Source organism: Ahaetulla prasina, chromosome 2 (assembly GCF_028640845.1).
Source record: "Ahaetulla prasina isolate Xishuangbanna chromosome 2, ASM2864084v1, whole genome shotgun sequence".
Classification (NCBI taxonomy): Eukaryota; Metazoa; Chordata; class Lepidosauria; order Squamata; family Colubridae; genus Ahaetulla; species Ahaetulla prasina.
In genome coordinates this window covers 75,862,661-75,878,381 of record NC_080540.1, presented here as the reverse complement: position 1 = coordinate 75,878,381, position 15,721 = coordinate 75,862,661, and the positions used below count along the sequence as shown (strand labels likewise).

The following is a 15,721-nucleotide window of genomic DNA, read 5'->3' as shown; positions in this document are numbered from 1 at the left end:
CTTGACTGACTGTGTCATTCTCAAGAGTCTTCTCTAACATCAAAATTCAAAAGCATCAATTCTAATTCTATTCTACTTCTTCAAAATCTAACTTTTACTTCTATAGACTGAGGAAAATCATTACCTATATACTTCTGATCTCTGCACTTCTGTGGTGAGTGCTACATGAATTGATAAACTATTGCTAGATTTGTTATAGCTACCTGACACCAAAAGAAAATGATCTGCCACTTTAATATTTTCATTGTCAAATTTTAAGGGTGGTTGCTGTATCTGTTGTCATTAGTTTGGTCTTTATATTAATATTGAACCCATTTTTTTCACAGTGCTCCCTGATTTTCATTATTTGGGCTTCCAAATGATTTGCATTTTCACCTATTAGAGAAAAAGATATATTTGGGAGGTGCTGTTTCATCACACAATAAAGATGCAAATTTGATTCATTTGCCAGTCAATTAAGAGAATAGTGCTGAGGGCAGATTCTATTAGCTTTGTTGCAGTTGTATTTGTGTTTAATTGGGAAAATAGGGCAAATGGTTGTCCTATTCACAAATAGTGTAAAATAAGTAGATGAATTTATATCTTTGTTGACTGTTTACTAAAGGAAAAATGTAATGGGGAAATTCAAAACATGCAGATGCTGTTAGAAAGGTATGTTGTGAAGAATGTTTGTCAAAAGCAAAAAATGGTTTTGCAACTGAGTATGCTTCTAATCTCTTTGTTATGTAGAAGAGTTGATATGTAATGCGAATAGGATACTTAAATATGTGATAAAATGAAGGGGGCTAGAATAAATAGATGCTAAACAAATGTGATCAGTACATAATCAGTATTTTGAAATAGTTTGGACATAAATAGAGAATGAATACAGCTGCAAAGTAGTGAATGGGTTATTAAGAATGTAAAGACTGAGGAAGTTGGATGAAGTTGATGAGATCCAAAGACAAGAAAAATAAGAAAATTAAAGAGCAGAAGGTGTTGTATTCGGTGGGCTCTGGATGTGGTGAATGGTTTGGAATTCATCAAGGGGTTTTTTAGCTTACTATTTCTTACTCCCTTTGTGTACTTTGCATAATAGTGCATAACACACACAAAAATGAGACAAATGTCTCCCAAAAGCTAAGATTTTATGTCCTTTAATAAAATGCTCAGGCTGTCTGTATCATCAATCAGCTAGAAACTGATTTGGAGGGAAAATGTAATTTTTAAAAGGAGGGAATCTACCTTGCCACCCTGTGTAATTCTGTATTTAGACTTGGAAGTGAAATTTGGTGGAACATTCTAGAGAGTTTGAAGGATAACCTGATAACTGGATCCTTCTGCCCACAAGACAGTAGTAATTTGCCTCTTTTCTACCTTGTGATAGATTCCATTGTGGTAATAGGGTTCAATAGCAACATCTCCCTTTTAAACATTATCCCCACATTTAGATTTATACATTTGTTGCTTTAGTAGGCTTGGGAAGTGCCAAATGATTCTGGTACATATTATGGGTATATATTTAAATAAAGATACAAACTCTAGATTGGAATAAGATTCATATTCAGGTCTGTACCTACATTTACCTTGTTGTACAATTTGTTGCGCACTAATACATGTATGCATAGCTACAGCAGATTTAAAGCCAATGCCGTATAAGAAATCAAACCGTATGCCCTCTTTCAATCTCTTATTTTCTCCCAAAGCTCTCCTTAAAATTATGTCCTTACTTTGTTTCCCCTAAAGTGCTATCTAAATATTCCAAAACATCTAAGAGTGCTACTTCATGTTTCTACCCTTCTCACATCCTCCTCCTTCAGATGTCTCTTTTTAACTTTGGAGCAACTGCATCTATTCAGCATTTTCATAGAGTTCAAATTATGCAGTTTACAAGAGCCCTGGGAATTATGGCAAACTGAGTTATTTTTAGGATTGATCTGATTACCAACCTGAGGAGAACTTCCTTTATCACGAGATGCTCGTCTCTGTACTTTAACCTCCTTGTAGGCTGTACATCAGAAAGAAAGCAAAAAAAACAACAACAACCTGTTGGAGAACTTGTGTGCAAACTACAGTAATTGCATCTTTTAATCACTGCTTCAGATCTCATTTAATGAACATTTTAGGTGCCTTCAGGGTAGTAACGTCAGAGCCCCACATTAGGTCGCCTGCTTTCAATATTGGGTTGTGATATTTCACCAGAGTCATTTTTAAAGAGCACTGAGATCATGTATGATATGTATAGTACAGGTAGTCCTTCATTTACAACAATTTGTTTAGTGACTGTTGAAAGTTAACTGCCACCGAAAAAAGTGACTTCTGTTTTTCACTCTTACGACCGTTGCAGCATCCTCATGGTCATGTGATCTAAAATCAGATGCTTGGCAACTGATTCATATTTATGACGGTTGCAATGTCCTGGGGTCATGAGAACTTTTGCAGACTTCCGACAAGCAGATTCAATGGGGAAGTCAGATTCACTTCGCACCCCTTAACACGGTTGTTAAGACTCCCCATTGAATCTAACTTAGCAACTCTCATTTAGCAATATAAATTTTGGGCTCCGTTGTGGTACTAGAATATGCAAAGTAATAATGTTGAGACTGCTGAGCAATCAATATAGGTGTCTTTGATCTGTGTAAAAAAATGGTTTTTTCTCCCAGTCCCCTTCCCAATTCATTTTTTCCCCCTTGTAAGGTAGTTCATTTCTGGCAATATTTTGGAATATTTTCCAATATTTTGGAAAAGTATTCCTTTTATAAATAAGGCTATGTAGAAAGATAAAGTGTGAGAAAGATGTTAAAATAAGTCCTGCTCGTGAACCTAGACCAGGTGGTTAATATATTTTGATCCAGGTTTTCCAAAAACAGATGGTGCAGAAATAACCCAAACCAAAATTACATAATATGAACTACACCGCAATATCACCGGCTATGGCAAACCTCCTTCCCAGGCTGAAGGTAATCAACAACTGGCAGATGACCTGAATGAGTTTTACTGCAGGTTTGAAAGGAAACTACAGCCACCTATCTCCACAACCCCCATCTCAGACACACCAACAACAGCCAAGCCTCCTACAACTGACCCCATTTCATTGGGTTCACAACCCCTAGTGATCACAGAAAAGGAAGTGCAGGACCTATTTCACAGACAAAAGCCAGGAAAAGCGCCAGGCCCAGACAAGATAACTCCTTCTTGCTTAAAAGTCTGTGCTGACCAATTGGCCCCCATCTTCACCCATATTTTCAATAAATCACTAGAGATGTGCTATGTTCCTTCTTGCTTCAAACGCCTACCATCATCCCAGTGCCAAGAAGCCCACCATCAAGGAACTAAATGACTACAGACCAGTTGCTCTAACATCTGTAGTCATGAAAACCTTTGAAAGGCTAGTGCTTTCCTACCTGAAAACCATCACGAATCCGCTGTTAGACCCCTTGCAATTTGCATACCGAGCAAATAGATCAACAGATGATGCTGTTAATATGGCTCTGCACTACATCCTACAACATCTTGAGTCTCCAAAGACCTATGCAAGGGTCCTTTATGTAGACTTTAGTTCAGCATTCAATACCATCATTCCAGACATTCTTCTAACTAAGCTAAACCAGCTACAGGTACCGGAACAGACTTGTAAGTGGATCACAAGCTTCCTAACAAACAGGAAGCAGCAGGTGAAGCTAAGCAAGATCACATCAAATACCTGTACAATTAGCACAGGGCCCCCCCAAGGCTGTGTGCTCTCCCCACTTCTCTTCTCTCTGTATACCAATGACTGCATCTCCAATGATCCATCTGTTAAGCTACTGAAGTTCGCAGATGACACAACAGTGATTGGTCTCATTCGAGACAATGACGAATCCGCATATAGGCGAGAGGTCGAACGACTAGCCTTGTGGTGCAACCAAAACAATCTGGAACTGAACACACTCAAAACCGTAGAAATGGTGGTAGATTTTAGGAAAACCCTTCCATACTTCCACCTCTCACAATACTTGACAACACAGTATCAACAGTAGAAACCTTCAAATTTCTGGGTTCTATCATATCGCAAGATCTCAAATGGACAGCTAACATCAAAACATCATTAAAAAAGGACAACAAAGAATGTTCTTTCTGCGCCAACTCAGTAAGCTCAAACTGCCCAAGGAGCTGCTGATCCAATTCTACAGAGGAATTATTGAGTCTGTCATTTGCACCTCTATAACTGTCTGGTTCGGTTCTGCAACCCAACAAGAAAAACACAGACTTCAGAGGATAATTAGAACTGCAGAAAAAATAATTGCTACCAACTTGCCTTCCATTGAGGACCTGTATACTGCACGAATCAAGAAGAGGGCCGTGAAAATATTTGCAGATCCCTCGCATCCTGGACATAAACTGTTTCAACTCCTACCCTCAAAACGACGCTATAGAGCACTGCACACCAGAACAACTAGACACAAGAACAGTTTTTTCCCGAAGGCCATCACTCTGCTAAACAAATAATTCCCTCAACACTGTCAGACTATTTACTGAATCTGCACTACTATTAATCGTTTCATAGTTCCCATCACCAATCTCTTTCCACTTATGACTGTATGACTATAACTTGTTGCTGGCAATCCTTATGATTTATATTGATATATTGATCATCAATTGTGTTGTAAATGTTGTACCTTGATGAACGTATCTTTTCTTTTATGTACACTGAGAGCATATGCACCAAGACAAATTCCTTGTGTGTCCAATCACACTTGGCCAATAAAATTCTATTCTATTCTATTCTATTCTACATCTGAATACTTAAGGAGGGATGGGGTTTGATCATGCATGGAAGCTGGCATTTCAAGGCCATTTACTATTTTAAAAGGCCAATAGTTTTAAATTTATTTATTTATTATTAAATTCATTTGGCACCCATCTCGTTTCAAAGCAAGGGTACTGTATTTGTGGTCATCAGTAAAGATTGCATCCAGCCAACAGAGGAAAAATGTCAAAGTGCTGGACTTGTTGCTACAATGCCTCTCTGAGCTTTTTCACTCCTCGTGTACCCCACTGTTTATAACTATTTATAACTTTGCTCTTTGATAGCTTGCCTGCTCTTTGAAATCTCTTAAAGACTCTCATAACGAATTTGTATTTTTCTTCGATTTGTGTTGTCACCCCTTTCAGGTTTCTGACATAGCTACTTCTCATAAGACCTTTGGATGAAACCAATTGCCTGTTTAGTCCAGCATCCTCTTACCAGAATGGCCAGCCTATTGCCACTGGAAAGATCACAAGTAAGCCATAAAGGCAGTAGATCTCTACTGCTGTTCCCCAGTAACTGGCATTCAGAGTTTTCCTAGGGGAGCAGATAGTCATCATAACTAGTATGCATTACAAATTTATATCCATAAGTATGTCTACATTTGTTTAAAACAATCCACTTGATAGGTAATCTCACATCTTTTCATAGCAAGCGGCATTTAACTGTGCATTTTGTAAAGTAGTACAGTTGTTTGTTCATTTCTTGTCCAAGCAGGCTAGTAAACACTTTCAGTCCCAATGTCTGGAAGAATTATATTGAATCTTATCTACAATAATAGGTCTGCATTTCTTCTGTCCTTTGGGCCAAAGCTCTCAGAATATTCCTTATGAGAGTATTCTCGCAGTATGAGAGATATATTGTCCCTCATGTACTTAAATCCCTGGTATGTGCAAAATGGTGAGGGAATGGCATTTTCTTATTGGATTTTTATTGATATAATTTATATGCTGCTCATCTTGCTATCCTTGCTATCTAGGCAGCTTAGAATACAATAAAAACATAAGAAATTCTAACATATATTCTTAAGTACAAGAACTTTAGCAACAACAGAAATAGAAGGTTTACATGTACAAACTATCTATGATGTCCCTTGAGAGCACTGAGAATTTTGGCAAAGATAGGGAAGATATGCTGTTCAGTCAAAGTCCTTGGGCTGTTTTCCTTGGCAAGGTGATTTGTTTTACTTATTTCATAACTCAGTAGTAATTGATTTACTTATTTCATATCTCAATAATAATTAAGACTGTCATGCTAACAGCGCATGGGGGAATTCTTTACTAAATTTTATATTGCCCTCTTTGCCTTTATTATGTTGTGAGTTGACTTACTCTTCCCCTGGGCTCACATTTTATAGAAGTAGAATACTAGATTGTAATTTAATTTTATTTTCACATTACATCAATAGTTGAATTAGTAAATTGATATATTTAGACTTAATAATTAATATAGTCTTTGAAAATCCATTTGGTAATTTAAGGTGGCCAAACAGGTGGTTTTTGGTTTTTTTACATTTTTGTCCCTAATTATAGGAAGGCCTTTTGAACTGCCTAGTTTAATATCTTCCTATCAGCTTTTGTTGAAAGCAGATTGTTTGTTTGCTTGTCTCCCTGTTCACTTGATATGCATATGACCATAAGGTACCAGAGAAATTGAGATTGTGCGTTATTTTATTTTTGCTACATTGTTATACTGTTTTATATCAAGAAGTCCTTCTTTCTTTTCTAGCTAATGTTCCTGGAGGCTAGAAGAATTTGATATAGGCTCTTTTTACCCTTACTGTTTTATGTTTACTGTTTAGAAGTACCAGTAGCAAAGTTTTTGCTAGGATTTATCACATATGTCAGAATGCAAACTTCATCAAATAAATTTCAGATCAAAGGAATTAGCTTACTCATTTTAGACATGTCAGCATCACTAGGGATGCAATCTACAGATTTTGCTGTTTTGTTTATAACCAGTGGTTTTATTAAAGTTTTTGTTGCAGAGATTAATAATCTTATTCAAACAAATAGGTGAACTGAAGTGTCCATGAAATGCAGGCGATAGGAAGGCTTCTTTGTTACTATGTTGTATAGAACAGTTTTAGGATATTGTTATGCCTACTAGGAAACATTATAAATTAGTTTCAATCTCTCTTTTCCTACAAATTCAAATCAGTACTTATTAAAGGTGCTGCTGTAAAAAAATCTCCACTAAAAATGTAATGCACCAGTTTCTTTTCTGCTAATATGAACAAAAACGTTCTGGGGTGCAACTAAATTTTCATTAAATATGAATTGGAAACCTGGGAACAAAAGCTTGCAGCTTTTATAAAGCCTACTTAATTTTTTTAAAAATACTCCTGGTTTGAGTAAGGAGTTGTATTGTGTATATTACATCTTTTGCTTCATTGTGGGATCTAATTTCATCACTGACATTATCCTTCCACTTGAAACTTTTCACAGTCACCAAGAATAATTTATCTGCTTTTTAGATGGCCCTTATGCACATGCATGCCCACATTCTCACTACTGCTTCAGTGGTGATCAACAAAAACATTTAGGCTTCACTCTTAAGCATAAACATGTTTAGAATTGGGTAGTTAATCATAAATTCATTTGGAATGTTTAACTAATTACTCATCTATGTGGGAATGAATTAATCAGCATCAGGAGATATTTTAGAAGGGAAAAACATGCTTAAAATATCCAGCAATACTGGACTTCGGGTCATCTATCTTGTTTTCCCCAAATCATCTTGATTTCTCCCTTCCTAGTATTTTTCCATATTTTTTCCATATCCGCAAGAAGAAAATAGAAGACGGATGAGGTTTTATCCCCACAGCTTATGTTCTGATATTCTCCTCTTCTCCCATCTGAAAAGTGTCCCAAGAATAGAATGATTGAAATATCATATATCTGATACCTGAGCTTCCCAACAGATTATCTTATATTCAAGGTCAGAAAAATTATCATGTTCAAAATAAGCAGTAATGTTAAATAGGATCCTCTGTTGGGAACTGCAGCACTTAGAGAATAAATCAATCGGCTCTTCCACTATTTCTAAAGTTGCATTACTGAATCCAAGAGATTTCACTGCACAGTCATTGCAAGGACTATATAAATCAGAGTCTCTTGTAGGAAGCAAAGTTTCATGCAACTTTATTAAAGAGAATACTACAATACATGCAATAGATACTTCTCTTGTTGTTCACTTTATATCATATATTTTTATGTTTATATGATATACTGATAGTTTTTTCCATCATGTATCTGTTGGTTATGTTAGTTTTTGCAGCTTTACAGAGGTCATTTGGAACTTAAAAGAAGAAAATAGAAAAGCTATTATGTGTTCCAAATAGGTTCTGTAAAGTCTTCACCTATGACTCTATTATCAAGCACACGAGAAATTGTACATTAGAGGAAATGCTATGAGTCATGCTCACCCAGTCAGGTTTCTTGAGCCTGTTGCTAGTTTAGAGATATGTATTTGATGATGGTGTGAATATATATCACAATGATGTGTGTGTGTGTGTGTGTGTGTGTGTGTGTGTATAGAATGTAATGCAGAGACTAAGGAGTTGGATTGGAATTTATGTCTCCATTGATCGTGGACTGAACTAGATGATTTGCAGTCAGTCACTCAGTGGCTTACATTTAACCCCTTTCTCCATAGCGGCTGGAGACAGCAGCCAGGAATGGGTTAACTCCATCTGTCAGCTATTGGACTGAGTCTGCAAGTTGTTTAACCCACGCCTCCTCCCCTTGCTTCCCAGCTTTCAGACTCAGTCTAAGCTGGACAGACGTGTTTTATCGAGCTGACCATTTCTGATTGCTTTTTCTTAAGATCTCAACATATTCAGGGACGGATCCCAGTTTGGCTGGTTGATCTTCCCTGTGATACCAGCATGAAGGTCGCTCAGACAGCGAGGAGACTGCCGGCTGGCAGATCTCAGGGCAGCACTCACCGGCTTGTCTCCGAACCCCTGACCCTTGAGGGGACCCGAGTATTCGGCCCCTTTGACTCCAGGCAGGCAGCACCCATAAACCTAGCTCCATAGCGCTAGCTAGAGAATGCGGCAGGATCGGACACCATTTTGATGGGCCCACAAGACAGGCCCTGAAAAAAGCCACAAATTCTGCTGTGCCCATGAGCCTAGCTGCATAGCACTTGCTAGTGAGTGTGACGAATTGTTCTGAGTGGTGGGAAGACCGGTGAACCCAGTCCAGCTCAATCAGCTGCTTTTCCCCATGCTGCAGAGCCCACGTAGCGCTAGCCAGACAGCGCAAAAGGGGATGGTTGCCACCATTTTGGAGGAATCGTAAGACTGCTCCAATTTCTACAGCTCTTGGGAGGCAAGGCCTAACAGGCTGAATGGACAGTAAAACAAGCGTCCACGAGCTTAGCTCTGAGACGCTGTGAATTAAGCATTGGTGGCAGAATTGCAAACTGCAGATAAGCCCCAAAGGGTAGAACTTACCCAAACCTTCTTGGTTTAAAAGAATTTTTCTGGCATTCCAAAATGGCTGCTGCCTCTCACAGGCACACTCATTCTGGGCCTAAGTCAGGCCTTTCTAGCCAAGACAGTGATTATGAGGGCAGGCCCTTTGGGTTCTAAGTCCTCAAAACATGGCAAGGCTCAGGCTCAAGTAAATAAGATGAGAGAAACAACCTCTAAGGCTGCTTAAAAGGAGACTAGCAAGAGGCACAAGGCTATTGAGAAAGACTTCCAGAAGGCTGAAAAGGAGGCTGATAAGAATAAGAGGAGCCTCCAAAGCAAGGAGCCGACAGGCCCACAATTACCAACTAAAGGACAGCCTGTAATATTTGATAATCCATTTTTTGATAATCTGATAATCAATATTTGATAATATTTGATAACAGACAACAAGTGGTCAAAATTGGCAATGCTCTATCAAATCCTGTCCCTGTCAAAAAGTGGCGTTCCTCAAGGCAGCGTTCTTGGACCAACGCTCTTCATACTATACATAAATGATCTCTGTGACCTTATCTCAAGTTATTGTATTCTCTTTGCTGACGATATCAAACTATTTAACACCACCAACAATACTTCTACCCTTCAAAAAGACCTTGACTTTGTATCCGATTGGTCCAAAATTTGGCAACTCCAAATCTCAACCAGCAAATGCTCAGTCTTACATATTGGAAAAAAGAACCCAAACACAAAGTACAAACTTGATGGACATTACCTTATAGATGACCCTCACCCTGTTAAAGACCTTGGAGTTTTCATATCAAATGATCTAAGTGCCAAAGCCCACTGCAACTACATAGCAAAAAAGGCTCTAAGAGTTGTAAACCTAATTCTGCGTAGCTTCTTTTCCAAAAACTCTACACTACTAACCAGAGCATTCAAAACATTTACCAGACCCATTCTTGAATACAGCTCACCTGTCTGGAACCCATACCATATCTCTGACATTAATACAAGTGAACGAGTCCAGAAATATTTTACAAGAAGAGTTCTTCATTCCTCTGTAAACAACAAAATACCTTATACCACCAGACTTGAAATCCTGGGATTAGAAAATTTAGAACTCCGTCGACTCCGACAAGACCTGTGTTTAACACACAGAATCATCTACTGCAATGTCCTTCCTGTTAAAGACTACTTCAGCTTCAATAGCAATAATACAAGAGCAAACAATAGATTCAAACTTAATGTTAACTGCTTCAATCTTGATTGCAGAAAATATGACTTTTGTAACACAGTAGTTAATGCTTGGAATACACTACCTGACTCTGTGGTCTCCTCTCCAACTCCCAAAAGCTTTAACCAAAAACTGTCTACCATTGACCTCACCCCATTCCTAAGAGGACTATAAGGGGCGTGCATAAGAGCACAAAAGTGCCTACCGTTCCTGTCCTATTTGTTTCCTTTCAATATATGTGCTTGTATATAATGTTGTGACAAAAATAATAATAATAATAATAAAAATCCAGTGGCAATCCCTGTAGCTGCATGGTCACCAGATGGCAACATAGAGCAGGCTCCTAATCTGCCCAACAACAATGAGCTGCTATTCGGCCCAATGCAGGCTCCAGATATAACTGATCCTTCTTGGGATCTACCTGTGCAAAGAGGGGTGTCCTCCGCTGAGGAACCTTCACACCTACCACTGAAGGCCTTTGACCTGGACAGCAATCTGGCCCATAATTCTCTGCCAGCATGTGGGCCATAAAAAAATAAAAAAGGGGCCGGGATAGCTCAGGCAGTAGAGAAGCCTGTTATTAGAACACAGAGCCTGCAATTACTGCAGGTTCGAGCCCGGCCCAAGGTTGACTCAGCCTTCTACCCTTTATAAGGTAGGTAAAATGAGGACCCAGATTGTTGGGGGGGGCAATAAGTTGACTTTGTAAAAAAATATACAAATAGAATGAGACTATTGCCTTATACATTGTAAGCCGCCCTGAGTCTTCGGAGAAGGGCAGGGTATAAATGTAAACAATATATATATATATATATATCTGAAGCCATAAAGGAAGGGATTGCAGCCGGTTAAAGCAGAGAACAGCCTCATCTGCCTCTGGTTACTCCAGGTCCCAGGATTACCATCAGGGGCCACAGATAATGGGAGAGGCTTTCTCCATTTCCAATTCATGGGGCGTTGCCATTGGTCTGTCATCTGCCCCCAGATGATGACCAACCTGGCGGGACACATTTGTGTTGTGCCTCGTCCGCTTTCCCCGCAGCCAGGCCCGTCTTATCTGCTTCCGAATGCTGAGGAATGTCCTAGCATGCCTCCCGGCCCCAGCCCTGGCTCCATGCCCAGACAGCCGAAGAAGAAGAAGTGCCTCCCGGCCCCAGCCCTGGCTCCATGCCCAGACAGGCCGAAGAGGAAGAAGTGCCTCCAGCCCCCAGCTCTGGCTCCATGCCCAGGCAAACGGAGCAACTAGACCCCTCCCCCTCCCCCACAGCATGTGAGCCTGAGGAAGGTCAGTTACCAACAGCTGCAGACTAGAGTGACCCTCGCTTCAGGAGAATTGATAGGCGGCGGTGACAGAAGGAAGGGAGGGGCAGGCCTGGATAAGTGCTGAGTCATGGAGCCACACCCCATGGCCTATATAAAGGATCTGCTTTCTGGCATTCTCTGAGTCAGGCAAAGTCTACCTTATCTTGCTGAAGTCACTTTCTGGTCTCCTGCCTGCCTTGAGAACTTTGCTAGGATTTTGGCAGAGCTGCAGAGGCACGCCTGATTCGGATTTCCCTGACCCGGCCGTCAGCGGAGGAGTGGGACATGACATCTTGGACTCTGCCTATAAGAAAGAAAGTCTACCTGAACAATATTCTTATCCAGTCCAGTTCGGAACAGCAGGCCAGGGAGGACCTGTTGTCCACAATTCAAATCCTTCAAGACTACGGATTCTCTATAAATCAATCCAAAAGCCATTTAGTTCCCAAAACCCAACAACTGGGAGCTATAATAGATATGGTGGAGTCCAAGGTATACCTTTCCTAGGAGAGACAATCCAGTGTGAGGGAGTTGGCAAAACAAGTCAGGACAGAACGATCGGCATCCCTGTGTTTGTTCTCTCCACTCTTGGGAAAGATGGTGTCTTGCATTGGCATCACACCATGGGCAAGACTGCACAGCAGGACCCTACAGTGGTTCCTCCTCCCATTCCAGAGAACCCACAACGAGCCTCCTCCACCAGGGTACAGATTCCACCAGAGGTATTACACTTGCTCAAATGGTAGACCTCTCCAGCCATATTCAGAGGCAGCAGGTTCACGGAATCAAATTGCCTAATCCTGACAACAGATGCCAGCCTATTTGGCTGGGGAGCTCACCTTAAATTGGTTGGAGCTCTGGGCAATACATCTGGCCTTGAGGAGTTCCAAGGATGTGGTATCGGGTCAAAATAGTTTGGTCCTCATGGACAACGTGGCCGCCAAGGCCCACATAAACTGCTTAGGAGGGACCCATTCCAGGGCCCTCATGCAGGAAGCCGAACTCCTGGGCCTCTGGGTGGAGACTCATCTGCTATCCATATGGGCAGTTCATATATCAGGGATGGCGAATGTGCAGGCAGACCGGCTCAGTGGAGCCCCAGTCGATCACGCAGAGCGGCACCTGCACCCGTCCCTCTTTCAGAGGGATAGACAAACCTGTCTGTTTATTTCCTATTACTGTTTAGATTATGCTAAACACATTTTAAAGCAAATGTACTCATTTCTCTAAATGTGTACATTTTAATCATAAAGCTGTCATAAAATTCTTAAACATTCTTAATATCAAAGGGTAATTTCTAATTTGAACATTACTTCACGAATTGTGAATTAGCTATTCCAGTACAAATTATGTGATCTTTTCCAAACAGTAAGAGCAGTTCAACAGTTGAACCAATTATCCAAAGTGGTGAGAGTAGACAGAGAATTTTGGGGGATATTTTAATTTGGATTCCTGCAGTTAAGAAGATTTCTCTCCCCCTTCCCCCCAGTAAACCGACTCTTTCTCCTCCCCTTTCCCCCCCTCTTTGTAACCCCCTTTCCAAAATGCTAGAGAACAGGCCATGCTATCCTTCTCTCAGATATATTTTAGGTATTTGAAGAGCACTTTCAGTTCCTAGGATTTTACAGTCAGATTGCTAACCCACCCCCCAATAAACACTTCTCAAAATTAAACATTCTTAGGTCTTTCAGTCTTTCTCCAAAGGACATAATTTCTCTTCACTTATGACTGTAACTTTGTTGCTTGTATCCTTACGATTTACACTGTAATTGATTGTTTCCTGATTGCTTAATTGTAACCTATGACTATCATTAAATGTATCATTAAGTGTTAAATTTGTACCCTGTGACTATCATTAAGTGTTTTAAGTGTTGTACCTTGATGAAGGTATCTTTTCTTTTATGTACACTGAGAGCATATGCACCAAGACAAATTCCTTGTGTGTCTGATCACACTTGGCCAATAAAGAATTCTATTCTATTGTATTCTCACTTCTGGATCCTCATTAGAGCATTACCCAGAACTAACAACACAAGATGGGATCTGATCAAACCAGGAAGAAGTGGTGGAGCAATTACTTCTAGTGAATTGGGAACTGTATATCTGTGATGTAGCCTAAATTGTCATTTTTTTAATATAGTTACATCACACTACTGACTGATCTAGTTTCCTTTTTAGTAAATACTAGTACCCTCACCTAATGTGGCATATTTGATTTTCTTTTCTTAAAAGGTAATAATCTTGCATTTGTTTTCATTAAATTTTATTCAATTACTTTCAGCCCATTTCTCTAACCTAATTTTTCCCAACCTTGTAACTAGTATGTAACTGTCGTGCTGTTTGGAGAATTCTGAGTACTAAAGTCCATGCGTCTTGAAATTACATGTTGGAAAACAGTGTTCTAACCGACCAGTATTGTTTTGAATGTTTGTTCCGTTTTTAGGTTATAGGTTTATCGTGCTAATGATGGTAGTCTTAGGGTATGATTTTACAGCTATGTATCCAGCTAAGTACTGAATTTTATAGTCAGCTGTAAAGCGTAGTGCTAATCAGATAATTAGAAGGTATTTTATCAAATCATATTGAAACCAAGATACATTGTGTCTCCATTATTCTGACAATCCAGTAAATCACTTACCCAGTCAAAAAATGAGATTAGTGGCTAGACTTGTTTTTGATAAATCCACACTGATTGTGTAAATGACTGTGAGTCAATCTTTTGATTATGGTAATATATAAAAATAATAAATACTGCACTTTTACAATACATTTATGAATCAGTTTCTTTATGATCTATTTATGAATCTTCTCAGACATCTATGTGACACTGTCTGTGTCTTTACGGCTTTTCCTCCCCGTGCCCTCTTTTATTTTTTGAAGACAGAGACCTGACAGATCATAATTTAGTTCCTTCCATAGGCTAGAATGCAATCCATCTGGTCTTAAATAGAGCTAAATTGGTTCAAAGTAAACATGCATTTCTTGGATATGATATGTCAATTTCAAATTTCAATTGTGCCCTTTAACTCTTTGCAGTTTCCTATTATATAGACTTTTTTTATTAGAAAAGACTGGATTAAAATATGAGTTGAATAGCTTTGACTTTTTAAAAATTATTCCACAGTATCAAATAAATGACCCAGGAAATGATTCTATAAGTATAGACACCTGCTTGTTTTTCTCTTCATATATACAATATTGGATGATCGTCTTGACCTGTTCATAAAAATATTATTGACTTGAAAATTGCAGGAGTTGAATCTTCCATTCCTTTGAGCATCTACTATATATTTTAATGTAAAAGAGAAATAAGCACCATTCAGTCATCTTGTGACTTAGAAGACTAAGAGCTTAGAAAGAGCATAGCTTTGCTTATCCCTGCATCATGAATTTTTGAAGAAACCTTTCTATCTCCTGTATATAAGAACTGCGCCCATCTTCCCTTCCCCCCAAACCCCAAACCCCAAAACTAACAGTGGGTGGTGAGGAAACAGATCTTGGATTAATGGTAAATAGTTCAATGAAGGTGTCAACTCAGTGTAAAAAGGCCAAAAATACATTCAAAATAATAAGAAACAATACTGAAAAAAGACACAATCTGTGCTGCTGTCTGTAAGTTTGGCTGGCTTCAAAAAAGGGTTGGACAAATTCATGGAGGTCATGGGGGTTCTCCATGGGGTCAGCAGCTATCGTTTCAAGGGCAGTGATTGCCTGGGAAGCCATCTGCTAAGAGATTAGTGGCTTCCTTGTACAGTTGGTTAGCCACTGTGAGAATAATCAGCTGGTCCAATATGGCAGTGCTTATTTTGTGACACTCTTAAAGCAGAAATTATTTATTTATTTATTTTATTTATTAGTTTGTAATATAAAATGCAAAAATACAGAAGAAAATAGTAGGACAAAGAGAGGAGGGAGAAGGGAAAGAAAAAGTGTAGGGGAGGGAAAAGGGGAAAAAGAAAGAAAAGGCATTGACTTCTGACTCCCTCTGGTGCAGTAG

The 15,721-nt window shown here is 39.3% G+C and overlaps 1 protein-coding gene across 2 annotated transcripts in view; it reads left to right on the top strand.

Annotated features, from left to right (window-relative positions):
- Positions 1-15,721, top strand: part of MAPKAPK3 (MAPK activated protein kinase 3) — an 86,707-nt gene that overhangs the window by 51,856 nt on the left and 19,130 nt on the right. The window contains exon 2 of one of the 2 annotated variants that reach the window (XM_058174001.1): positions 5,134-5,243. The exons of the other annotated variant lie outside the window; for it this stretch is intronic. Within the exon in view, the coding sequence (XP_058029984.1) occupies positions 5,169-5,243 (75 nt within the window). The 5' untranslated portion in view covers positions 5,134-5,168. The remainder of the gene's footprint in view (positions 1-5,133; positions 5,244-15,721) is intronic. 2 annotated transcript variants of the gene reach the window in all.